At 43.9% G+C, this 24,038-nt stretch overlaps 1 protein-coding gene and 1 non-coding gene across 8 annotated transcripts in view; both read left to right on the top strand.

Moving 5' to 3' along the window:
- The window catches only part of Syncrip-ps2 (synaptotagmin binding, cytoplasmic RNA interacting protein, pseudogene 2), a 28,734-nt gene extending 13,583 nt beyond the window's left edge, over positions 1–15,151 (top strand). For 2 of the 7 annotated variants that reach the window (XR_010054445.1, XR_010054446.1), the window contains 5 exons: positions 131–13,497; positions 13,835–13,890; positions 13,990–14,063; positions 14,448–14,544; positions 14,743–15,151. Coding sequence is in view for 5 of the 7 variants with exons in the window: in XM_063266428.1 (XP_063122498.1) it covers positions 12,955–13,183 (229 nt within the window). In the remaining 2 variants the exon portion in view is untranslated. Of the gene's footprint in view, positions 1–130; positions 13,498–13,834; positions 13,891–13,989; positions 14,064–14,447; positions 14,545–14,742 lie in introns of those variants that run through there. The other 5 variants (XM_063266428.1, XM_063266429.1, XM_063266430.1 and 2 more) reach the window with 5 other exon arrangements.
- LOC120094450 (small nucleolar RNA SNORD50) lies at positions 14,599–14,670 on the top strand. The gene has a single exon (XR_005488763.1). It is a non-coding gene; the product is annotated as a small nucleolar RNA SNORD50 (small nucleolar RNA).
- Positions 15,152–24,038: the final 8,887 nt, after the last annotated feature.

Raw genomic sequence — 24,038 nt, 5'->3', positions numbered from 1 at the left:
TAAGAGGGCCTAGTCCACTGTGTGGAGCTCTATCCATAGGCAGATGGGTCTGGGCTATATGAGGAAAATCGACAAATGGAACCCTGGAAACAAGCCAGCAAGCAGCATTCCTCTGTGGTCTCTGCTTCAGTTCCAGCTTCCTGGTTTCTGTCTGCCTTAAGTTCTCACCTTCACTGCCTTTACTTGGACTGGAACTTGTAAGAAGATTAATACTTTTCCTCCTCGAACTTGCTTTTAGCCATAATGTTTATCACAACAACAAAAGCCAAACTAGAACAAGCCTACAGATATGGGAAATGCAACACTCTTCCCTTTGAAAGACTCAGCCCCTCCCACCCCGTTATCACTCTGGTACTTACACTCCTGGACCTGGTGGGATGGCCAGAGGACCTGTGAGCAACCTGGGTACAATAATGCACAGCGACACCTTCCTCAACTTCCGTAAACAGTCTCAGGGCTAGATCTGACTTCTCACTGCTTAGGTAGTTATTAGAGTCTGAAGCTGTCAAAGAGAACATAAGAAATTATATGGGTCCAACAAGGGACAACAGAGTGAATATGTTTTTAAAAATATGTGCATGTGGGCTGGAGAGATGGCTCAGCGGTTAAGAGCACCCGACTGCTCTTCCAGAGGTTATGAGTTCAATTCCCAGCAACCACATGGTGGCTCACAACCATCTGTAAAGAGATCCGATGCCCTCTTCTGGTGTATCTGAAGACAGCTACAATGTGTACTTACATATAATAAACAACAGAGTGAATATGTTTTTAAAAAGATGTGCATGTATGAAACTGTCATACTTCTGCTATGTATGATCAAGATGCCACTAAAAATATAAGATTTTTCAAAAATTTTAAAATATAAGAAAGAAACTTGGTCCACTTTGAACACCAGTAATAAATGATTCAGGCTAGGCATTATGGGCCAAGCTGTCTACAGCAGAATTATCCAAGCCTCTGAAGCCATTCATTCCCTGCTTATGCCTAACATTAGCCAGTCTGAATTGATTGATTTACTTCACTATTAACTCCATCCTCTGAGTAAAAAGCATACACCCTAACTCTGGCATCAGAATATGGCAAATGTGGGCTTTCTACTGTTAAGTGACAAGACTTTTCCTGAGGAGACACAACACGTGTCTATTTACTCCAGATAGGGAGCCCATGACATATCAAAGTATGGATAACATCTAAATCCAACTTGGTGAACTAATGAGTTTCCTTGGGTTATGTACAGGAATATGAGTGAGAGGTTACTTACAGGAGAATGACTCAAAGACCATCCCATATGGATGACAGTTCCCAAGAGCTAGGAACCTGGAGTGTACTCTGCAGCCTGCCAGCAGTTCAACAGGTTTTCCTCCTGGCATTTACTAGGATTCATCTCCATAGATGCCAATATCAGAATCAAGGGGATCTAGACTTAGAGGTTTTGAACCTGTTGGCCCCAAACATCACTGCATTTGTGTCCCTGCTGTGACCAGAAACAGTTCCAGAGAGCTTCACACACCTTCAAGGCATAAACTGTGTCTGCCAGAAGACTATTAGTAATGTCTTAAATAGTTACCTATTCGTAGTGACAAATAAGGAAAGTAACATTGGAAAACAGACTAAGCTGTAGTCAGAAACTCGTTCTTCTGACTGCTTTCCCATGTGCATTCTGTGTTATCCCATGGCATTCCTAAGAAGCTCCAGTCTCTTCTATCAGGTTCAGTGTATTTGACCTTACGCTGAGGTCTCTCGGATCCATGTGGAGTTTAATTTGTGCCAGGAAATAAGTGTAAATCTATTTGTCTTCTACATGCAACCATCCAGCTTAACCAGCACTATTTTTGAAAGATGCTGTCTGCCAGTGTGTACTTGTGGTTTCTTTATCAAATCAAAACTCAACAGCCTATAAGTGTGTAGACATGTGTCTGGGTCTTCAGAGAAAGTGGGGAATAGTCCTGAATGCATTGACCCAGGAAAAGATGTTTCTGAACAGAATGCCAATAGCATAGGCACTAAGAACAAGATAAATGGGACTTCATCCAACTGAAAAGCTTTACATTGCAAAGGATATCATCATTCAGACGAAGCAGCAGGTTACAGAAGGGGAAAAGCAGGATACACAGGTCAGAATAGTCAGGATCAGTAAAACAAATGATAGCTCATGCATGCAAGGATATTGAGTAAAGGAAAAGGAAACACTCGTCCATTGCTGGTAGAAGTATAAACTTGTACAGCCACTGTGGAAATTGGTGTGCTGTTCCTCAGGAAGCTGGGACTCGATATCCAGCTATACCACTCTTGGGCATATTCCCAAAGAATGCTTCATCCTACCACAAGGACACTTGCTCAACTGCTCTATTTATAATAGCTATAAACTAAAAACAGCCTAGATGTTCAACATTGGCTAATGAAATGGGTAAAGAAAATGTGGTGGCCCCTTGTTAATCTTCTTCTCTTCCTCTTTCTTCTCTGCTTTCCCCCAATAAACCCTCTTCTTGTGAAAAAAGAAAGAAAATGTGGTACATTTATACAATGGAATATTATTTAGCCACTGAAGATGAAATCATACAATTTTCAATACATATTATGTATTTACTGTAATATTTAGGAAATGCATAGATAAATGGAGCTAGAAAAAAACTAATCCTGAATGAGGTAACACAGACTCAAGAACACAAATATTCTATGTTTTCACTTATATGTGGATGTCATTTGTTTTATAAGTCTTTGATAGGCAAACTTCAGCCCATATAACCAGAGAGGTTACATAGAAAGTAAGGAACCAGGAGGTTGGGAGGGATCACCATAAGACAGAGAACTGGAAGAGGTAGTTATAAATAGATAGGAGACAGGTCTTGGAATGGGAACATCAAGTGGGAAGGATGAGGGCGAGTATATAGAGAAAGACAGCTAGAACTAAGAGCCACTTGAGTTGTCATATACGAACCTAATACAGTAGAAGCTTCTTAAAATATATACACATATGAAGGCTATCAAAATGAAGTCATCAAACTTCAACAGGGGAGAGAGAGTCCCAACTAGATGTCTCTTATCACCAAATGAAGCTTCCAGTAGAATGTGTTACATCTAATCAAGTTGTTGGCTCAAGAGGCCCCTTGGGAACCACCCAGCAACCCAAGCCATTCTGATGGTGCTGCCCTATTGCAGAAGACAATACCTACACAACAGGTGACAGCACATGTTGGGTGAGAATGTGGAGAAAGAGGAACACTCCTCCATTGATGGTGGGATTGCAAACTGGTACAACCTCTCTGGAAATCAGTCTGACGGTTCCTCAGAAAATTGAAATAGCTCTACCTGAAGACCCAGCTATACCACTCTTGGGTGTATGCCCAAAAGATGCTCCATCATACCTCATGCTACACTAAGTTCATAGCAGTCTTTTTCGTAACAGCCAGAAACTGGAAACAACTCTGTCCCTCAATTAAAGAATGGATGCAGAAAATGTGGTTCATTTACACAACGGAGGACTCTTTATCTATCAAAAATGAGGACATCGTGAGATTTGCAGGCAGATGGATAGAATTAGAAAATATCTTGAGTGAGGTAACCCAGACCCCAAAAGACATGAATGGTATGCCCTCACTGATAAGTGGATATTAACCGAAAAGCACAGAAGACCTAGAATACGATCTACAGACTGTAAGAAGTGTAACAAGCAGAAAGGCCCAAGTGAGGATGCATATGTTAAAAATGAAAATATCACACGCCTTACTAACTACACAGCATTGATGTTCGATAATTATGTTTAAAGGTTTTGACCTCTCCATAGAAAGCAGCACACTAGGTTCGGTCCCCAGCTCCGAAAAAAAGAACCAAAAAAAAAAAAAAAAAAAGCAGCACATACCATTATCAACATTAGGTATTATTTAATTATTACTTACCACGCATGGCATAGGCTCAGGAGGAGCTGTGAGCCAAATTATCAAAGTAAAACAAAGAAAAGAAAAGAGCTGATGTGCTGAAACAGCCCCGTAATTCTAGGTTGAGGCACAGGACAGTCTGGAATTCAAGGTCAGCCTGAGTTCACTGTGACATTTTATCTCAGAAATAGAGAAAAGGGGGTTGGGGATTTAGCTCAGTGGTAGAGCACTTGCCTAGCAAGCGCAAGGCCCTGGGTTTGGTCCTCAGCTCTGAAAAAAAAAAAAAAAAGAAATAGAGAAAAGGCTTCTGGTCAGATGGCGCAGTAGAAGCTGCCTCTCTGTGGCCTGGCAAAAACAAACATGTTAGCCTTAAAAACAACTCGACTCTCAAAGGAGAGAGCGGAGGTGTTTCAGAAATTCACAGAAGTGGTGACTAGACAGCTTACAAGTTTGGAGACAGAGGATCAAAGCACCAAGCTCCCAGCTCCAGCCATGAAGCTCCCAGGATGGCAAGAAGCAAAAGCTCATCCAAAGGTAGACCTGATGCCCCAAGTAAAAGACCACAGGTATGGGGTTGGGGATTTAGCTCATTGGTAGAGCGCTTGCCTAGCAAGCTCAAGGCCCTGGGTTCGGTTCCCAGCTCTGAAAAAAAAGAAAAAAAGAAAAAAAAAAAAAAGACCACAGGTACTACTTTCAGGATGGGTTATCAGTGAACAGGAGTCTCTTATACTCCCTCTATATAACTCAGAGGACATTAACCCAGTGCCATCCTCACAAAGAATTTATTCCTTAAAACTGACTTACTTGAAACCCTGAACACACAAAAGGTAGGACATCTAAATTAAACTCCCACAGACCCCTGGGTGAGAGGCAGCCTGAGGGACAGCTACAAAGAACAGGAAAGCTGCCTAGCAAACCCAAATTGTATGCAGCAGGAGGCTGAGCGCTGGCAGTGTAGTATAGCAGGAAAGACAGACCTACGCTCAGTGGCCAGGAACTGACCTCATCAACAGAATAACTCCAAACAATGAGGTCAGTGAGATGCTGAAGCCAGCATTCTGCCTGAGATTTGCCCTTACGGAGTCCAGGAATTCTGAAGCTCCAGAATAGTTAACAGCCAAAGCAATCCACTGCTTCAACAGGGTGATTAAAGCTTAGCGGCTTTTGAAAGTCCCAAGACAGTACGCTTGTTCAGATCTCAGTGCTGCACTTGCTTTCCTCACTCCCAATGCGTTTAGGAGACACCTCCCAGGTAGAACATTAGCCGTTAGAACTGTGGCTGCCCTCCACTCAAAAAAGGTAGGAGAGAGGCTGGGGATTTAGCTCAGTGGTAGAGCGCTTGCCTAGCAAGCACAAGGCCCTGGGTTCGGTTCCCAGCTCTGAAAAAAAGAAAAAAAAAGGTAGGAGAACCTGTTCAACCCACAGAGAGGTTAGCAGAGAACCCTGGTATTCAAAGAAGGGAAATTATGAAGTTGGGCTGGAAAGATGGTTCAGTGGGTAAGAGCACTGACTGCTCTTCAGAGTTTCTGAGTTCAAATCCCAGCAACTGCATGGTGGCTCATAACCATCTGTAATGAGATCTGACGCCCTCTTCCAGTGTGTGTGAAGACAGCTACAGTGTACTTATATATAACAAGTAAATAAATCTTTAAAAAAGATTATGAAGTCAAGGCTGTCAGCAGATTTCAGCCCATCCGCCCCGTCTGGTACACACACACACACACACACACACACACACACACACACACATACTGTAGCTGTCTTAGACACCAGAAGAGTACATGGGATCCCATTACAGATGGTTGTGAGCCACCATGTGGTTGCTGGCAATTGAACTCAGGTCCTCTGGCAGAGCAGTCAGTGCTCTTAACCACTAAACCATCTTTCCAGCCCCCTTTTATTGTCTTTTTAAAGATTCTGGTATGTGTTTGTTTATTTTTCTATTTTCCTTTTGTTTTGGTCACCTGTGTCTGGTTCCCCTCCACCCTCTTTTTTTTAAAGAGAAAGGAGGTTTACTTTGACAGTTTGAGGACACAGCCCATTTGTGATACAGAGACCATGGAGACAAGAGCAATTTTGAATATTCCAGTAGGTGTATAAGGCTTCTTGCTAACAGCTGTGCAGACCAGGAAGTACAGAAAAGGAAAAGCCAAAGCTCTTCTGGCTTTCTCTTTTTCCTATCTTACTTAGTCTGGATCCTCAGACCATAAAACATTGCCATTCACATTCATGACCTGTCTTCACACCTCAGTGTCAAAACCCTTTCAGACGGGTCCAACAGTGTATCTACTAGAAGACTCAAAATCCATTTAAAATGACAGTTCCAATTAACCATCACATGCCTACGTCTTGTCTACTCCACGCCCAAATCCATCACATTTAAATCAAGTACTGCTTGGATGGAGATGCTCTGCATGAATGCAAATGCACAATGTTGTTGCCAGAAGACAGACTGAAAAATCTCTGGGGTTAGAGAGATGGGTTGCAGTTAAGAACACTCGATCCTCTTCCAAAGGAACTGTCCATTCCTATCACTTACATGGTGGCTTATAACCATTTGTAATCTCAGTTCAAGGGGGATCCACCACCCTCTTCTGACCTCCACAGGCACCAGGCATATATGTGGTGTATAGAATACATGCAGGCAAAACATTTACATAAATAAAATTGAAATAAATCTTTTAAAATAATTATGATTTTTGCATATGTCTGTAAAATATGAAAGGAGAAAGTCAACTCTGATAGGGGAAGAAGTCTAAAGGAAGGGAGAAGAGGGAACCAAAGGAGGCCAGATGGAGTACATACAACATGAAAGATGAAGGAGGTGACTTTACTACTTAGTGTGTATGCACAGACATACATGTTTCATGGCACATATATGCAGACCAGGAGGCAACTTTCAGATTTGGTTTTGCCTTCCACCTTGTCAGCCCTTGTTTCTGATGCTGGCTGGCTCCAGGCTAGTTAGACTCTTTCCTGTCTCCACTTCCCAAATTCCAGTGGGAGTGCAAGGGCTTATGGGTGCATGAATTTTTTAAAAGTCTTCTAGAGACAGAATTCAAAACCTCAGCCTGATAACACCTTTCTTCAATGAGACCAGGAACATGCTAAAGATTACACATGAGGTAAATCATTAGACAATAGAGTTTTTGTTGTTTTGGTCAGTACTTTAAACTTTTTTTTTTTTTGAGACTCGATCTTGCTAAGCATTTGAAGTTGACCTGGAATCTGGAATTCACCATGTAGCTGCCCTTGAACTAGCTCTCTGTACTGTTCCACTCCCCCACCTTCACCCCAATACTGAGATTACAAATGGGAGCCTCCACACATTGCTGACTGTGCTGACTTTCTGAAGATTGCCTACAACAGAAGTCTGTCAGGAGCAACCATTGTAAAAATGTCTTATGATATAAATACAAGGTGGTTTTCCTTTAGAAACCTTATTCCTGGCTTTTACGTAATAAAACTATATTTGCTCTGTTCAAACAAAGCGGTGAGAAGGAGAGAAGAGAGGAAACCGCTGAGCTGTTAAGAAGACAAGAGAAAAACACAGTAATGGGGGCGGGGGTAAAGTTAGTTTATAGGCCACGCTAGGGCTATAACTAAAACAAAATTTTGAAATAGTGGAAATTTCACCATTTTATGTTGAAAGAGAGAGATTCAGTCTTTGCCACATTTTAGTTCAGTTTGACAAGTAGGCTTCAGGACTTCAAATCACTCGTTGCCACCATTGGATTTCAGAATGCAGATCCTGGTAGGTCGTAGGATTGCGAAAGCAAGATCACAATGTTACCAGAAAACTTCCTAGGTTGGAAAAGCACGAATCTTAAAAAAAAAAAAAAAAAATTCTTCCTCAGATGAATATAGATAAAATGAAATGAGATTACGATCATTGATTGTTTTGTTTTGTTTTGTTTTGTTGAGGTAGAGCTTCGCTGTGCAGCCCAGGGGCCCTTGAACCCAGGCATACCCCCCCCCCCCTTTTAGCTTTCCTAGTGCTGAGACTGCCTGCTGATGTTCACCACTAAATCATCTTTCGGGATCTAAGAATCAGAATACCAGGAATTCTGTTTTAAGACTGCCTCTCCTAGAAATGACTGTGCAAATGAGACTGGTACAATGGTAATACCAATAGACATTATAGTGGTTTGAATGAGACTGACCCCTATAGGCATGTATAACTTTAGTCCCTAAGTAAGTGAGCTTTAAGGGAAGGATCAGGAGGTGTGGCCTTGAAGGAGGTGTGTCAGTAGGGGTGGGCTTTGACCTCTCAAAAAGACTAGCCAGGCCCAGGCCCAGTCTTGCTCCCTCTCCCTCTCCCCCATCAGCCCATCTGTAATGAGATCTGATGCCCTCTTCTGGTGTGTCTGAAGACAGCTACAGTGTACTCATATACAATAAATAAAATCTTTAAAAAAAAAAAAAAAACTTCACTTCTGGGGTTGGGGATTTAGCTCAGCTGGGTTCGGTCCCCAGCTCCGAAAAAAAGAAAAAAAAAAAAAAACTTCTATTCTGGGAAAGAACTCTTACCTTTTCAAAGATGTGGCCCTGGAATCCAACCACTTTCCTGCATCCTAAGGCCACACAATGTCCATGTCTAGCACCACCCACTTCGAAAACCACCCCTCTTTCCTTACACTCCTCCATACCTGTTAATCCACATCTACCTCACATCTTACCTCTGCCCTCTTCAAATGAACATCTCTGCTCTGCCACTGAGACAATGGGATGCCCCCAGTGGCAACCACAATGATTGTTTCTTTTATCAAACTCAACCACGTTTTAGGGTTGGGGATTTAGCTCAGTGGTAGAGCACTTGCCTAGGAAGCGCAAGGCCCTGGGTTCGGTCCCCAGCTCCAAAAAAAGAACCAAAAAAAAAACAAAAACAAAAAAAAAAAAAAAAAAACTCAACCACGTTTTAGAAACATTCAATCCACTAGACCTGTTTCTCACTGAAACTCTTCAATTCTGGGAAATCACATTCTCTGATTTTCTCCTCCACGGGTCTCCTTGGCTAGCTTTTCATCCTCCACTGGAACTCTCCAGTTTCCAGTGTTCTGGGGCCTCTGGACTGCACTCTCCTCTTCTATTTATATCCTTTCCCTGGTGATCTCACTCCTGTCATGCTTTAATTACTTGCTTATGCCAGTGACACTCAAGCCACTCAACCTTGCCCCTGAACTTCAGACTCATGGATCAATATCCACAAATAGGAGACATTTTCTTTGAGTTCATTAACTTTACTGTTTTTGTTTTAATTCTCATAGGATTGCCAGTGGTATGTCTTGTTGTCATGAAACCTCACTAGAGGGGGTAGTTCTGACTAGAGGGGGTGGGAAGTAGGGATTACTCTACTGGCAAGAAAGGATCTGTCTTAGGGTCTTACTGCTGTGAGCAGACACCATGACCAAGGCAAGTCTTATAAAGGGCAGCATTCAACTGGGGCTGGCTTACAGGTTCAGAGGTTCAGTCCATTGTCATCAAGGCAGGAGCATGGCAGCATCCAGGCAGGCACGATGCAGGAGGAGCTGAGTTCTACATCTCCACCCGAAGGAAGCCAGGAACAGACTGAGTAAGCATCCTCAGGCAGCTAGGAGGGGGATCGCCAAGCCCACCCAGGCAGTGACACACTTCCTCCAGCAAGGCCACACCTTCTAATAGTGTCAATCCCCGGGCCAAGCATATGCAAACCAACACAGGATTGTTGAACTTTTAAGATTTTCCTGCTTTGAATGAATTGTGTGTATCATACTTAGCTTGGTGTGCATATTTTCCTATGGTTTATCTGAAAGCTGCCATAATAGCATTGATCTTACACGTTTATTATATAACCACTTCTTATAAGTACTACGTTTTCCAAAGCTAGCTACTGCAAGACATCTGCACACACTGTGGTACTAACTCCAGGCCACTGCATCAACCCCTACAGTCCCCAGTCAGCCTCTGCCCACTAGCCTTTCTATGGTCCAGACTTTTCTCTTGGAGTTCAGTTTACAATTCTGATGGTCCACTGGGCAAATGTAGCCAAGTGTAGCATCTACAATTTAACCAGAGGGAAGGTTCTCAGCAGTTAAAAGCAACTAGCTGCTCTTCTAGGGGACTTGGATTCAATTTCCAGCACCCACGTGGTGGCTCACAGCCACCTGTAACTCCAGTCCAGGGGCTCTAACACCTTCTTCTGGCCTTCCCAGGCACTGCACGTGCATGGCACTCAGATGTACAAGCAGTCAAAACACCCGTCCGTGCACATGCAAATACATAATTTTCTAAAAATGCAACAACAGCAAAACTACATCATCCTCTTGTCCTTCATCTCAAATTTCTGTGAGTCGGGGCTGGGGATTTAGCTCAGTGGTAGAGCGCTTACCTAGGAAGCGCAAGGCCCTGGGTTCGGTCCCCAGCTCCGAAAAAAAGAACCAAAAAAAAAAAAAGAAAAAAAAATTTCTGTGAGTCACTGGGGCCGCCATTCTCTTCCCTGCCACGGTCCACTCTGCCTCTTTTCTGTTCCCATTGTTCATCATCGCTGCCTCCCGTGACGTCAGCGACAGCGCACTTTGATGACATGGTTATGAGGCTGGAGTCAAAGTAATTTTGAGACATTAGTTAGGTCAGATCTTTATGCATCTTCCTCCTCCTTTTTTTTTTTTTTTTTTTTTTGGTTCTTTTTTTCGGAGCTGGGGACCGAACCCAGGGCCTTGCGCTTCCTAGGCAAGCGCTCTACCACTGAGCTAAATCCCCAGCCCCCCTCCTTTTTTTTTTTTAAGATGTATTTATTTATTATATGTAAGTACACTGTAGCTGTCTTCAGACACACCAGCAGAGGGCATCGGATCTCATTACAGATGGTTGTGAGTCACCATGTGGTTGCTGGGAATTGAACTCAGGACCTCTGGAAGAGCAGTCAGTGCTCTTAACCGCTGAGTCGTCTCTCCAGCCCCTTCCTCCTCCTTTTTAAAGCAAAGTGTGATAATTTGGAAATTCAGTGTCTTCCAAGACCTCATGTGTTAGAGGGCTGGTCCCCATGTTGGCAATGCTGGAAGCAGCTGTACCTTTCCATTACTATGACAAAGTACCCAAGGACAGCAAATTAAGGGAGCACTTATTTTGGCTCATGTTTTGAGCGTGTAAACTACCAATTAGGAGAAAGGGTGACAGCAAAAAATGGCTCAACTTTTGGCAGCAGGAGTGTGAAGCAACTGGTCACACGGCCCGCACAGTCAGGAATGAACACTGGTGCCCAGCTGGCTTCCCTCCCTCTTGTGCAGTTTTTTTTTTTTTTCTTTTTTTCTTTTTTTCGGAGCTGGGGACCGGACCCAGGGCCTTGCGCTTCCTAGGCAAGTGCTCTACCACTGGGCTAAATCCCCAACCCCCCCAACCCCTTCTTGTGCAGTTTTTATTCTGTCTGGGATCCCCTACTCCCCAGGGGTGAAGCCATCACATTCGGGGTTTTCTTCTCTCCACTGTTCAACTTCTCTGGAAACATCCTCACAGATACACCTCTCCTATATCCTATATCGATACCATTTTAATATCCTTCCAAGTTGACAATGAACATTACCCAGCCCCATGGTAAAAACTTTAAGAAGCAGGTGACCAAGCCTTTAGGTCAATGGAGGGAGACTCTGGGGCTCTGGCTTCTTTCGCTTCATTTCCTGGCCATGGGGTGAGTAGTTTTGCTAAGTTAAGCACTTCCAACATAACCACCAACCTTACCACAGGCCCAAAGCAATGGAGCAACTAGTTCTGGGCTAGACAGAGAGTTCAAACCATGAGCCGGAATGAAGCTTTTCTCTTTACAACGCTGGTTACCTAAATCATTGGTTCTTCACCTTCCTAATTCTGCGCCTTTTATACAGTTTCTCATGCTGTAGTGACCTCCAACCATAAAAGTGTTCTCATTGCTACTTCATAATTTTGCTACTGTTCTGAGTCATAAGGTAAAGATTTTTGTACATAGAGGTTTGTCAACAGGGTTTCAACTCACAGGTTGAGAACTACTGATCTTAATTCACTTGTTATGAGTGTTGAAAGCTAACACGAAATCATTGTGAAGATGATATTCATCTACTGACCTTCAAAACCTAATACTGTGGCTGTGGAGATGGCTCTGATAGGTAAAGAATTGGCTTTTTGAGCCCAAGGACCCCAGTTTGATTCCACATAAAGATGATGTTAGTTGTGAAACATGACTATAATCTCAGAGCTGAGAGGTAGAAAAGGAAGGATATACAGTCTCAGCCAGTAGAGCCTAATTTGTGACCTCCAGATCAGTAAGAGACACTGTTTCAAAGGAGATAAATGGTGTTCATGAGGATAACTACTAAGGGTGTCCTTTAGCATTCACATGCATGTGCGTACCTGAGCATATATATTTAAAAACAACCAAATTAATACCACAGGCTTGAAATGTAGCCCAGAGGCACAGTACTTAATCAGACGCTGTAACAAACTTTACCATATGTGATTCTGTTCCCTACCTTCTTTTCTATGGCAAACATTATGTGATGTTCCTCACAATCTCTTACCCAGATGACTTTTATTTATTTATTATCATTACTATTGAGCGTGTGGATGATGGGGAGGGGGCATGCATACCACAGCACAAGTATGCTGACCAGAGGACAACTGTCAATGGACTGCAAATGCACAAATAATCTTAATAAGCTAAAAATGCTACAAAATAAAGACCTGAATTTCCAAATTGGTAAAATATCCAAATGTTGTATGGCTATCCATACATTCAAATTACTTTGAATTTTATGTTTGACGCTGTCAATCCGCAGAGAATTTAGGAGGGAAAAACTTAAAAATAACGAAGCTATGTGACCTTAGGCCAATTGGCTGCTTTTGACCTGCTTCCTCCTCTGTAAAACGGAATGTTTCTCATGATTGTCTCAGTATAACTGTCACTAGTGTCTGATACCAAGGAGGAGAGGTAGGGGTCGGGTGTTGAACCTGGCTGGGCGCCCAAGCAAGGTTTGGATAATGTGCACGAGACAGCGTGGCCCTCTGCAGACCAGCGGTCCCACCAGAGTGTAGGAAAGATAAACGGAGAGCTTTTCGATTTTCACCCGCGTAGTTCTGTCCTCCAAGGTACTTTCAGCGGCCGGGCTGAATACACAGCACAGGGCTGGTCACCCGAGCAGCCAAGCTCCTCCACCAGCCACGCGCAAAGGCGCCAGCGCGGCGAAGTCATGGCCACTCCCAGCCGCCGACCGTCCGTGCCGACTAGGCTCGAAGCAGGCAGTGACCTCGCCTCCAACTGCGGCAGTTCGTTTGAATTCTGGCGCCACTCCCACGCCACGTAGAGCCCAGCGGCCCGCCAGACTCTGAAGAGACTGGTGGAGGCGAGCCAGCGGGAGCGCGCGAAGAAATAGACAGGCACGCGGCAGGCGGACGGCGCGCACCACGCCCCGGAATGGCCCGGAAGAAAAGAGAGAGTCCAGGCGCCGGCTCCCACGCGTTGCTTCAAGAAAAGCCACGCCCCCACGTGCAACCGCGTCCAATCGGTGCAAGAAGGAGGAGCAGCCTCGATCTCGCGCAAAGGGAGCTATAAAAGGAGCTGCGGGGCGCCAGGCTCTTTCTTTTACGACGGAGCTTGAGTTCGCTGTTTGTGGTGTAGGTGAGTGACTTAAACAGACGGGTGATCACATTAAGTATGGGGGCGCAAAGAGAATTTGGAGGTTACGGTTATTTGGAGTAGCATCTGAGACTTGAGTTTTGGGTACCGTTGTGAACTTCCTATCCTAGCGCAGCAGCTAACGATATTTCGGGATTGGAGCCCAGGCCCCGGTAGACCGAGCAGCCTGCCCAAAGGCCGCATGCGCTCTAGCTCCTCAGTCCCAGCTTGGGGGTGGGGGTTCTTAACACAGCAGGGTTTGTAAAAACAATCTAGGAGCTTTGTGCTGTTCGGAAGGTACGGATATATCACCTAAAGAGACACACGATTATATTCACAGGGACAATGGCGCCATTGTTCTTCGCGTCTTCAAAGCAGTTTCCAGAGGAAACAAAGGTAAAAGACGATGCAGTTTCTAATTTGAGCATACTGTTGGCTTAGAGCAGTAGGGACTGGTGTGTGATGCTTAAAATTTGTTTCTTTTCAATATATTAGATGGCGGGGAGCTCAAAGCATCCGAGAGAATTCGTGAAGGGAGGAAAGTTGCTTAAAACTTGACCATGTTAAAGGTGCGTAGATTTTTTTCTCAGCATAGGGAATATTTTTCCCTTTGTGAGATAAGAATCGGCTTCCTGCATGCTAGTATGTTCCAAAATAGTGCTGGCCGACCACTGCAGCGTCTCCTACTCTTGCCTTAGTTGTGAGACATAATTGTGCAAACAGTGATTACCCGAAGATGATGACCTGAATACAGACACAGCTAATGTACATGGAAATAGTGCTGGCCAGTCCCGGCAGCTTCTGCTCTCCTTTTTAATTTGCAATGGCTGCAGTGAGTGCATAGTACGAGACATAACTGGTCTGAACAGTGATGAACTGTATCCCAAAGATGATGTCCTGAATACTGAGACAGGAACACTGTTTAAATGACGTCGTCTTGTCTCTTTATGCAGTTCTTACTCCTGGCACGTCATGATACTTTCTGCCAGCAGTGAATGCCAGCCCATTGAGATGCCCGTCCTCTGGGAAGCTCCTGGAGCAGAAATGCATGTGAGCGATGCTCCTTTTCTTTCCTTTTTCTGCAGAACATAATGTCACCGGTCTGATCTATGATGATCCTATCCCGAATCTGAATTCCTGTTGAAAAAATATAATTACGGATCTGGCTTCTGAGATGGACCGTTAAAGTGGATTGTTGTGTTCTGTTTTAAAGTTGGCAGCGATGTGATACCTGTTTTTCTTTTTTAGGGCCAGTGAGAGGAGACTTCTTGCGAAGGAAAACTGGATGTGGTGATGTTCAGAAAAAGCAGACACAAGAAGCAAATACAGAGTATTAGTACTGGGATGTTTGAGATGGGGTCTGCATGGCCCTTGCTGTGTCCCTCTTAAACTGTCTAGTGGATGGGACAGCATCTGGTATGGCCTGCAGAGTTGAGCCTTGTGTATACCTTTTGAAGGCTCTATGTTAATGTATGACAGAGTGTTCTATTCTGGGAAGGTTATGGGTGAGCTGAGGATACAACTTTACAGACTAAGCACAATGAGTGTACAATTACTGTAAAAAAGGCAGTTCAACATTTTTATTGGTTATGAATTGTTTCCTTATTCATCCAACAGTGATCACTTGGGAGTGCTGCAATAAACATTCAGCTGCAAATATTTATTCAGTTGTTCTTGTGTCAGAAGATGAACCAGAGGGCCCTGGTATAATATGTTTCACTTACATGGAAATTGAGTTTTCAAAGTTTGCCCACTCAGTGCATACATGTTATTTGTTGTGTCTTTTCTATGTGAATATTTCCCTTTTGATTTCATTCTTGATTCCTTGGCTAATCAAGAGTAACCGAAGAGTAAGGCAGGCAGATAAATCCCTTGAGCCCAGTCAAAGGCTCATTATTAGTTGATGAATCTCAGGCCCAGAACAGGGTCAGATGCTGTTCATTATTTCAAAACAATTGGTGCACTGAACCTTTAGCCTCAGCAGAGGCAGGTGGGTCTCTCATTTCCAAGACTGGTCTACAGAGCAAGTTTCAGGACAGCTACACGGAGAAACAAGTGGACAGGGTTTTCTGAGAAGCTTAAAACCTGTAGACCTTTTACTCAAGCTGGCAAACCGTAAAAAGCAAGGCAGTGTTGTGAAATGGCTTTTAAGCATCTTTCTGTACTTAGAGTGTACCTTACTTTATGTACACTGTCGCTGTCTTCAGACACACCAGAAGAGGGCATCAGATCTCATTACAGATGGTTGTGAGCCACCATGTGGCTGCTGGGGATTGAACTCAGGACCTCTGGAAGAGCAGCTCTTAAATGCTGAGCCATTTCTCCAACCCTTGCATTCCGATCGATGGGTCTTAAGTCCAGATTATTACTGTGCATACTCAATATATAATGCTAGTGCGCCAAGGATCCTCCAAAAATATCTGCTCTCTTCATCGGTGGAGGTACAGGATGCTAAGAAAGACCAAAAGCAACCTTAGAGAACACACAGGGAAGGATGCCTGTTGACTGCTTAGGAAAAGGGGGCCTCACTGTTTAGACCTGTGTATAACTGACAACGCTGGCCTGAGAAACTGGTGGCAAGGGGTTGGGGATTTAGCTCAATGGTAGAGCACTTGGCTAGCAAGCGCAAGGCCCTGAGTTCGGTCCCCAGCTCCGAAAAAAAAAAAAAAAAAGAAAAAGAAATTGGTGGCAAGCCTGCCTCCTAGTTTGTGGGGATAACAAGCTGGTGTCAACATGCTAGCAAGAGAATCTTTCCCTATCAAAGGATTAAACAGATTGAGTCCAAACCAGTTCAAGTATATGGAGCTGAGTTAGGCTTAAGGGACTCTGCATACAGCAGTTTGGGGTTTCAGGTATATTTGGGATCTTGGTGTTAGTGGGATAAAGAAATTGATAAAGGCTGGATGGAGGAATGTTTCTATAGGATGAGGTCTGGGGGTATGTGTATGACTGCAAGCCCTTTTAGGCCAGAAGGGGATGTTGAATCTGACACTGGAGTTTGGCTGCTTTGAGAGATCTGGGTGCTAAACTTGAGTCCTGAAAGGAGTAAGCACACTTAACCACTGAGCTGTCTGCCTCATTGAATTTATACCTGAACAAGGAACCAGTCCAGGGCATCGTTTTTAGTTGAAATTGACCATGTGGTGGCTGGGAATTGAACTCGGGACCTCTGGAAGAACAGTCAGTGCTCCTAACCTCTGAGCCATCTCCCCAGCCTTAACTCAAACCTTTTAATATACACTGGATGGCATTTTTCTTTTTTTTTAAATATTTTATTTATTATATATGAGTACAATGTAGCTGTCTTCAGATACACCAGAAGAGGGCATCAGATCTCATTACAGGTGGTTGTGAGCCACCATGTGGTTGCTGGGATTTGAATTCAGGACCTCTGGAAGAGCAGTTGGTGTTATTAACCACTGTGCCATCTCTCCAGCCCCCTGGATGGCATTTTTCTTTTTTTTTTTTTTTTTTTTTCAGAGCTGGGGACTGAACCCAGGGCCTTGCGGTTGCTAGGCAAGCGCTCTACCACTGAGCTAAATCCCCAACCCCTTTTTTGTTTTTTTGTTTTTTTTTGGTTCTTTTTTTCGGAGCTGGGGACTGAACCCAGGGCCTTGCGCTTCCTAGGCAAGCGCACTACCACTGAGCTAAATCCCCAACCCCCCGGCATTTTTCAATAATCATGAGGGACCAGCCTAATTTACAGGGTGTTGACTGTAATTCAGAGTTACCCCAGACCTTGAGTGTACCGGTCTGCTAAGTTACCCCAGACCTTGAGTGTACCGGTCTGCTAAGTTACCCCAGACCTTGAGTGTACTAGCCTGCTAAGTTGCTAAGGAGCTTAAATGAGCACTCAGTAGAGAACTGGGTCTAAAACAGGCTGGAGAGATGGTCGGCAGCTTAAACACCCCGGTACTGACAGTGCACCCCTTGAGTCTGGATGGAGGCAGAAGCAGGTGGATCTCCCAATTCAAGACCATCCTGGTGTACAGAATTCCAGGGCTACATACAACGTATGGATAAGTGTAATTAGAGACTCTTAAGCAAGTACAGAATCTGAGATGGGAAAGTCAACAAAAGCATCCAGTTCAGGGGAGCCAGATGTAAACAAATCTGGAGTTAACTCAGAATTTTGTGTGTGCTGGGGAGTGGAGAGTTGCCTCACTGGTGAGACCTGACCTGGCAGGCCAACCTGGTCTACAGAGTTCAGGGATACACACAGATATTCTGTGTCTAACAGACCTTGCCAAAATAACATGAAATGCACTTGCTTTAGACTGGCTTTATAAATTGAGAGCACGATTTATGTATCTGGCTTCAGTAACTTTAGCCAACTGGAATTTTTGTCCCTGCCTTGTATCAGGATTCCAGATGATCCTAAAATATAGTAGGTACAAATTTACCATTTGGTGCTTTCTAAAATTAGTTCTGTTGCCAGAAACTTAATCTGCCCAGCACTTGGTTTCGCAGTCAAGTGTCCTCTGAACCAACTAGCAGGCCTTGGGAGCCTGCTACTTGGAGCTTCTGGCTGATTTCATGGCCAGTGTTGCAGTAGGGATTAGAGTCCTTACCTAATTTTTTTTTTTTTTTTTTTTTTTTTTTTAGCTGGGGACCAAACCCAGGACCTTGCGTTTGCTAGGCAAGCGCTCTACCGCTGAGCTAAATCCCCAACCGGGTCCTTTTTTTTTTTTTTTTTTTCTGGAGCTGAGGACTGAACCCAGGGCCTTCCGCTTGCTAAGCAAGTGCTCTACCACTGAGCTAAATCCCCAACCCCCAAGTCCTTATTTAAATGCTTATTTTTTGCCAGTTTTTTTTTTTTTTTTTTTTTTTTTTTGGTTCTTTTTTTCGGAGCTGGGGACCAAACCCAGGGCCTTGCGCTTCCTAGGTAAGCGCTCTACCACTGAGCTAAATCCCCAGCCCCTCTTTTTTTTTTTTTAAGATTTATTTATTTTATGTATGTGAGTACACTGTAGCTGTCTTCCGACACACCAGAAGAGGGCATCAGATCTCATTACAGATGGTTGTGAGCCACCATGTGGTTGCTGGGAATTGAACTCAGGACCTCTGGAAGAGCAGTCAGTGCTCTTAACCACTGACTCATCTCTCCAGCCCAAAATGTGTAGCCCAAGCTGGTCTCGAACTCGTGATCCTCCTGCCTCTGCCTCCTTCAGCAAATCCTACCGGTGTGCATTTTGCCAGTTTCTTACACTTGTTATACTTCCCCTCCTAAAGTTTGGTTCTAATCTAAACAGTGTAGTATGCAAAACTGCCAGTGTTACCAGTGCTTTGGGCCTTCATCCACCCTCTGGGACCTATACCCTAGATTTGTAGAAATACAGTCTATACTTAAAAGGTATCTGTAGAAAGTCATGAGTCACTTAGAGGCAAAGAGAAAGGATAACTTTATGTGTGTGTGTGTGTGTGTGTGTGTGTGTGTGTGTGTGTGTGTGTGTGTACACTGTATCTGTCCTTGACACCAGAAGAGTGCATGAGATCCCATTACAGATGATTGTGAGCCACCATGTGGTTGCTGGGAATTGGACTAAGGACCTCTTGAGAGCAGTCAGTACTCTAACCACTGAGCCATCTCTCCAGCCCTTATTTGAAATTCTTAACATTAACCCTGTACATTCCGGGTCCAACAAGATGGTTCAGTGGGTAAAGGCACTTGCCACCAAACCTGAGGACCTGTATTTGATCCTGACTCAGATCTCTATATGAACAGCATGGCATTTATATGTGTGCACACAAGTATAAAAATGCAAAGAGAAAGACTGTGTTTGGGGACTATTTCTGTACTCACTAGAGGGTCTTTCCTGGAACGGTTGATAGATAAGAAAGATAAGGGAACATGGTGCTGTCTCGCGGGATGAGGGTGATTCAATACATGACATAAAATTTACAGTAGATCCCATCAACTGACAGGGAAACCCCGATTACCTCAATAGGTAAAGAAAAATGCTGAATAAACTCAGTATTTCTTCATGAACAAAATATAAAAATTAGGAATATAAGAAACTCCTTGGGGTTGGGGATTTAGCTCAGCGGTAGAGCGCTTGCCTAGCAAGCGCAAGGCCCTGGGTTCGATCCCCAGCTCCAAAAAAAAAAAAAAAAAAAAAAAACTCCTTGGAGAGAGGCAAAAAGAAAAACTCAACACAAGAAACAGCATCTCTGACAAATCTGCAACAGCATTACACTAAAATTGGGAAAGGCAGCGAAGGCTTCCTTGACAATTAGGAACAAGAAAAGGATTTCCAATTTCACAACTGTTACTGAATATACAGTTGGGCCCAGCATAGTGGCATATATGTCAAATCACAGCACTAGGGAGGCAGAGGCCTGTGGGTCTCTGTGAGTTTGAGGCCAGCCTTATCTACAGAGTGAGTTCCAGGACAGTCAGAGTTACATAGTGAGGGACCCTTGTTTCTGAATGAATGAATGAATCAACCAATGAACAGAAAAGTCAACATTGTTAAAATGTTCATGCTTGCCCAGAAGTGTTGCACATGATTTTAATCGCATCACATGGGAGGCAAAGGCAGGCAGATTCTGATTTCAAGGTCAGCCTGGCTGATCTACAGAACAAGTTCCAGGATAACCAGGACTATACCCAGAAACCATATCTTTAGAAGGAAGCTCCTGCTGTCCACGACGACTTACAAAATTAATGCAATTCTTGTTAAACTACCAATGACATTCCTCCCAGTTCTAGAAAAACAATCCTAAGATTTGTGTGGAACCATAAGAGACCCTGTGTAGTCAGACATTAGAAAAAAGAAAAGGGGGGTTGGGGATTTAGCTCAGTGGTAGAGCGCTTGCCTAGCGAGCGCAAGGCCCTGGGTTCGGTCCCCAGCTCTGAAAAAACAAAAGAAAAGAAAAAAGAAAAGGGCTGGGATGCATTAAAATACCTGATTGAATCCCATAATACTGGCATGAAACAGACACATAGACCAGTCAGGCAGAATGAAAGCCTAGAGAGAACTCTGCATATTTATTGCTAACTGACTTTCAACAAAGGAAGCAGAAATGTACATTGTAAAAAGTAAACCCCTTCAAACAGTATCAGGGAAACTGGATGTCCACAGAGGGGGAAAACCAGATCCCTGTCTCCGAAGCTCAGTAATTAAAAACTCAGAGTCAGAGACCTAAGTGTAAGACTTGCAAATATGAAGCTACTCATTTGAACTAAAAGACTGCTACTCACCACTGGGCACAGTGACAGAAAGGTTCCTGTTCTGGAAGACCTGAGTTCCAGTCTCAGCACCTATCTGTAGTCAGGCGGATCATAACAACCTGTAACTCCCACTCCAAGGGGGATCCCACACCTCTGACTTCTGTGGTCACCTACACTCACACAGTGCACAGGGCCACAGACACACATAAAAACAAAATCTTAAAAAGAAAAAAACAATCTGAAGCCCAGGCTGGATAACATAGTGAGCACCTGTTCCAAAATAAGAAACAAATCAACTGGCAAAGGGCGTTGCTGTCAAGCCTGACTGAGTGGAGTCCCCAAGAATCACATTGTAAAGGAGAAAAATAACGTGTCCTCTGACCTATCTGTGTATAACACGGCAAACCTTGATATACACACAAAATAAGTAAATGTTTTGGGACTGGAGAGATGGCTCAGTGGTTAGGAGCACGGACTGCTCTTCCTGAGGTCCTGAGTTCAATTCCTGGCAACCACATGGTGGCTCACAACCATCAGTAATGGAATCTGACCCCCTCTTCAGGTGTGTCTGAAGACAGCAACAGTGTATGCATATACATAAAGTAAATAAATAAATCTTTATTTAAAAAGACTTTTTGTTTGTTTTTTCAAAATAAGGGAGGAAAAATAGAATGGGAAAGAGAAACAGCAAAGGGCTGGGCATGTCACTGAGTGGTAGAGAGCCCATTGAGTATGTAAAGTCCAGGTGGAATCCTCAGTGACACACAATCTTGCTAATTGTATGTCTGACAACATGCAGAACATATTAGAAACTCAGCTCAATACCAAAAACGGACATAATCTAATTTCTTGAAATGGAAAATCGGGCCAGCAAGTCAAGACAGTTGCCACACAGATGAGCCCTCCTGAGTTTGAGCCTCAGACACCACAGAGAACAACTCCTGAAAGTTGTCCTTTGACCTCTATGGTCCTGCCTGCTCTCATGGCCTCTTACACGCATGAACGATCAAAAGAAAAGCTTTGCCAGATTAGCACCAGTTTGCGTGGCAGAGCACCTTGTCTCCAAGTACAAAACAACAGCAACAAAAACAATGGGACAGTGACCGGGACGGGAAGAGGGACAGGAAGTAGATGAATGGGTGCCTGTGACCAGCGTGTGGAGGTATATGTCATGTATGAAAAACAAAACGTAAGCCAGGAGAACTTAGATTGATTATGGAAAAGTGAAAGGATTTCTGAGAGTGGAAGGAGTTCCCGGGGAAACCAGGAGTTGGGGGCAGCAAGTGTAGCAGAGAAAGAAAGTACAGTTCAGAAGAAACGTGGGCCCTGCCCGCCTCTGCCTTCACGGATGCCATCTCAGTTCGGTGGTTCCTCCAAAGCAGCGCTCTCTTTCTTGGTGCTTCTCTTAGCTCAGAAGGCTAGGGGTCCCGAAAAATCAACAGCCACCAAAGCCACCCCAGTTCATTGTCTCATACTCGAGAATAGAGAAATGCGGGGGTTGGGGATTTAGCTCAGTGGTAGAGCGCTTGCCTAGCAAGCACAAGGCCCTGGGTTCCGTCCCCAGCTCCAAAAAAAAAAAAAAAAAAAAAAAGGAAAAAAAACTAGTCACAAAAGAAGATATAGCAGGTCTTCAAGCATAATATAAAAGCATTACTAAGTTAGACAATTACTAATTAACATGCAAATGAATGCAAAGTGAAAAGCTATCTCACCCTGATCAGATTGGTTGTTATCAAAAAGACAGAAACATAGATGCTAGCAGGAATGAGAGAGGAGCGCTCGTGGATGCTGCTGATGGGAAAGTGTGCTACTACAGTCATTGTGTAAACCGTGAATGTTCTTCAGCAACCTAGCAATGGTATTTCTATGGTATCTAGCAACCCCAACAACAGAAAGAAGTATTTGTAGCAGTGAATTGTGAATTATTACAGAATTCATAATAGCTTCGATGGAACCATTCTATGTATCCTTTGATGAATGTCTAAAGGACATGTGATCCACAAACACAACAGATTAGAATGCTGTAAAAATGTCAAAATGTGTATGTCTATAAACCTAGCACTTAGAAGTTAGAGGCAATAAGATTAGCAGTTCAGCAAGAATACCCTTGGCAGGGAATAGGGAGGCAAAGTTTAGAACAGGGGCAGAAGGAACACCCATTCGGAGCCTGCCCCACATGTGGCCCATACATATACAGCCACCAAACTAGATAAGATGGATGAAGCCAAGAAGTGCAGGCAGACAGGAACCGGATGTAGATCTCCTGAGAGACACAGCCAGAATACAGCAAATACAGAGGCGAATGCCAGCAGCAAACCACTGAACTGAGAACGGGACCCCTGTTGAAGGAATCATAGAAAGGACTGAAAGAGCTTGAAGGGGCTTGAGACCCCATATGAACAACAATGCCAAGCAACCAGAGCTTCCAGGGACTAAGCCACTACCCAAAGACTATACATGGACTGACCCTGGGCTCCAACCTCATAGGTAGCAATGAATATTCTAGTAAGAGCACCAGTGGAAGGGGAAGCCCTTGGTCCTGCCAAGACTGAACCCCCAGTGAACGTGATTGTTGGGGGGAGGGTGGTATGGGGGGAGGATGGGGAGGGGAACACCCATTTAGAAGGGGAGGGGGAGGGCTGAGGGAGATGTTGGCCTGGAAACCGGGCAGGGGAATAACAATCGAAATGTAAATAAGAAATACTCAAGTTAATAAAGATATAAAAAAAAAAAAGATTAGCAGTTCAGGGTCATCCTCAGTGTCATACTGAGTTTAAGGCTAGCCTGAGCTAAATAAAAACCTATCTCACGCCCCCCCCCCACACACACACAAAGTTTAAAGTTCTTCTATTTGGTAGAACATGAGCCTGGTAGTTTCTGGCATGTACTGTCCCGTTGTTAATTAGCCATTTATTTTTTTCATTTTGTACTTAGTACATGGTAGGCACATGCTACACCATTAATTTGTTTTGTTTTGTTTTTTTTCTTTTTTTCGGAGCTGGAGACAGAACCCAGGGCCTTGCGCTTGCTAGGCAAGCGCTCTACCACTGGGCTAAATCCCCAACCTACACCATTAATTTAAATGTCAAGTTTCTGTGTCTTATCCACATGGGGAACTTACAAGGTTTACTTCATGGAAGTTGGGAGTATGGTAATAGTTGCTGTAAGCATGTAAAGAGCCTGTGGAAATGGCCTCTCTGTTAGAGGAAAGGGTTTTGTTGTAGATAAGAGAGAGAAAATATCCATTTGAAAGCATCCAAAGCAGAGAGCATAAGAAGTCTACCAGATATGGCCAGAGCTAAGGAGTCCAGAGAGTGGGAGAGAATAGTGGAGATAGTAAGAGATGTGGGGTTGCCTTTATAGAGAGAAC

This window comes from Rattus norvegicus, chromosome 8, assembly GCF_036323735.1.
Source record: "Rattus norvegicus strain BN/NHsdMcwi chromosome 8, GRCr8, whole genome shotgun sequence".
NCBI lineage: Eukaryota > Metazoa > Chordata > Mammalia > Rodentia > Muridae > Rattus > Rattus norvegicus.
This window is presented reverse-complemented; position numbering and strand designations above follow the sequence as displayed.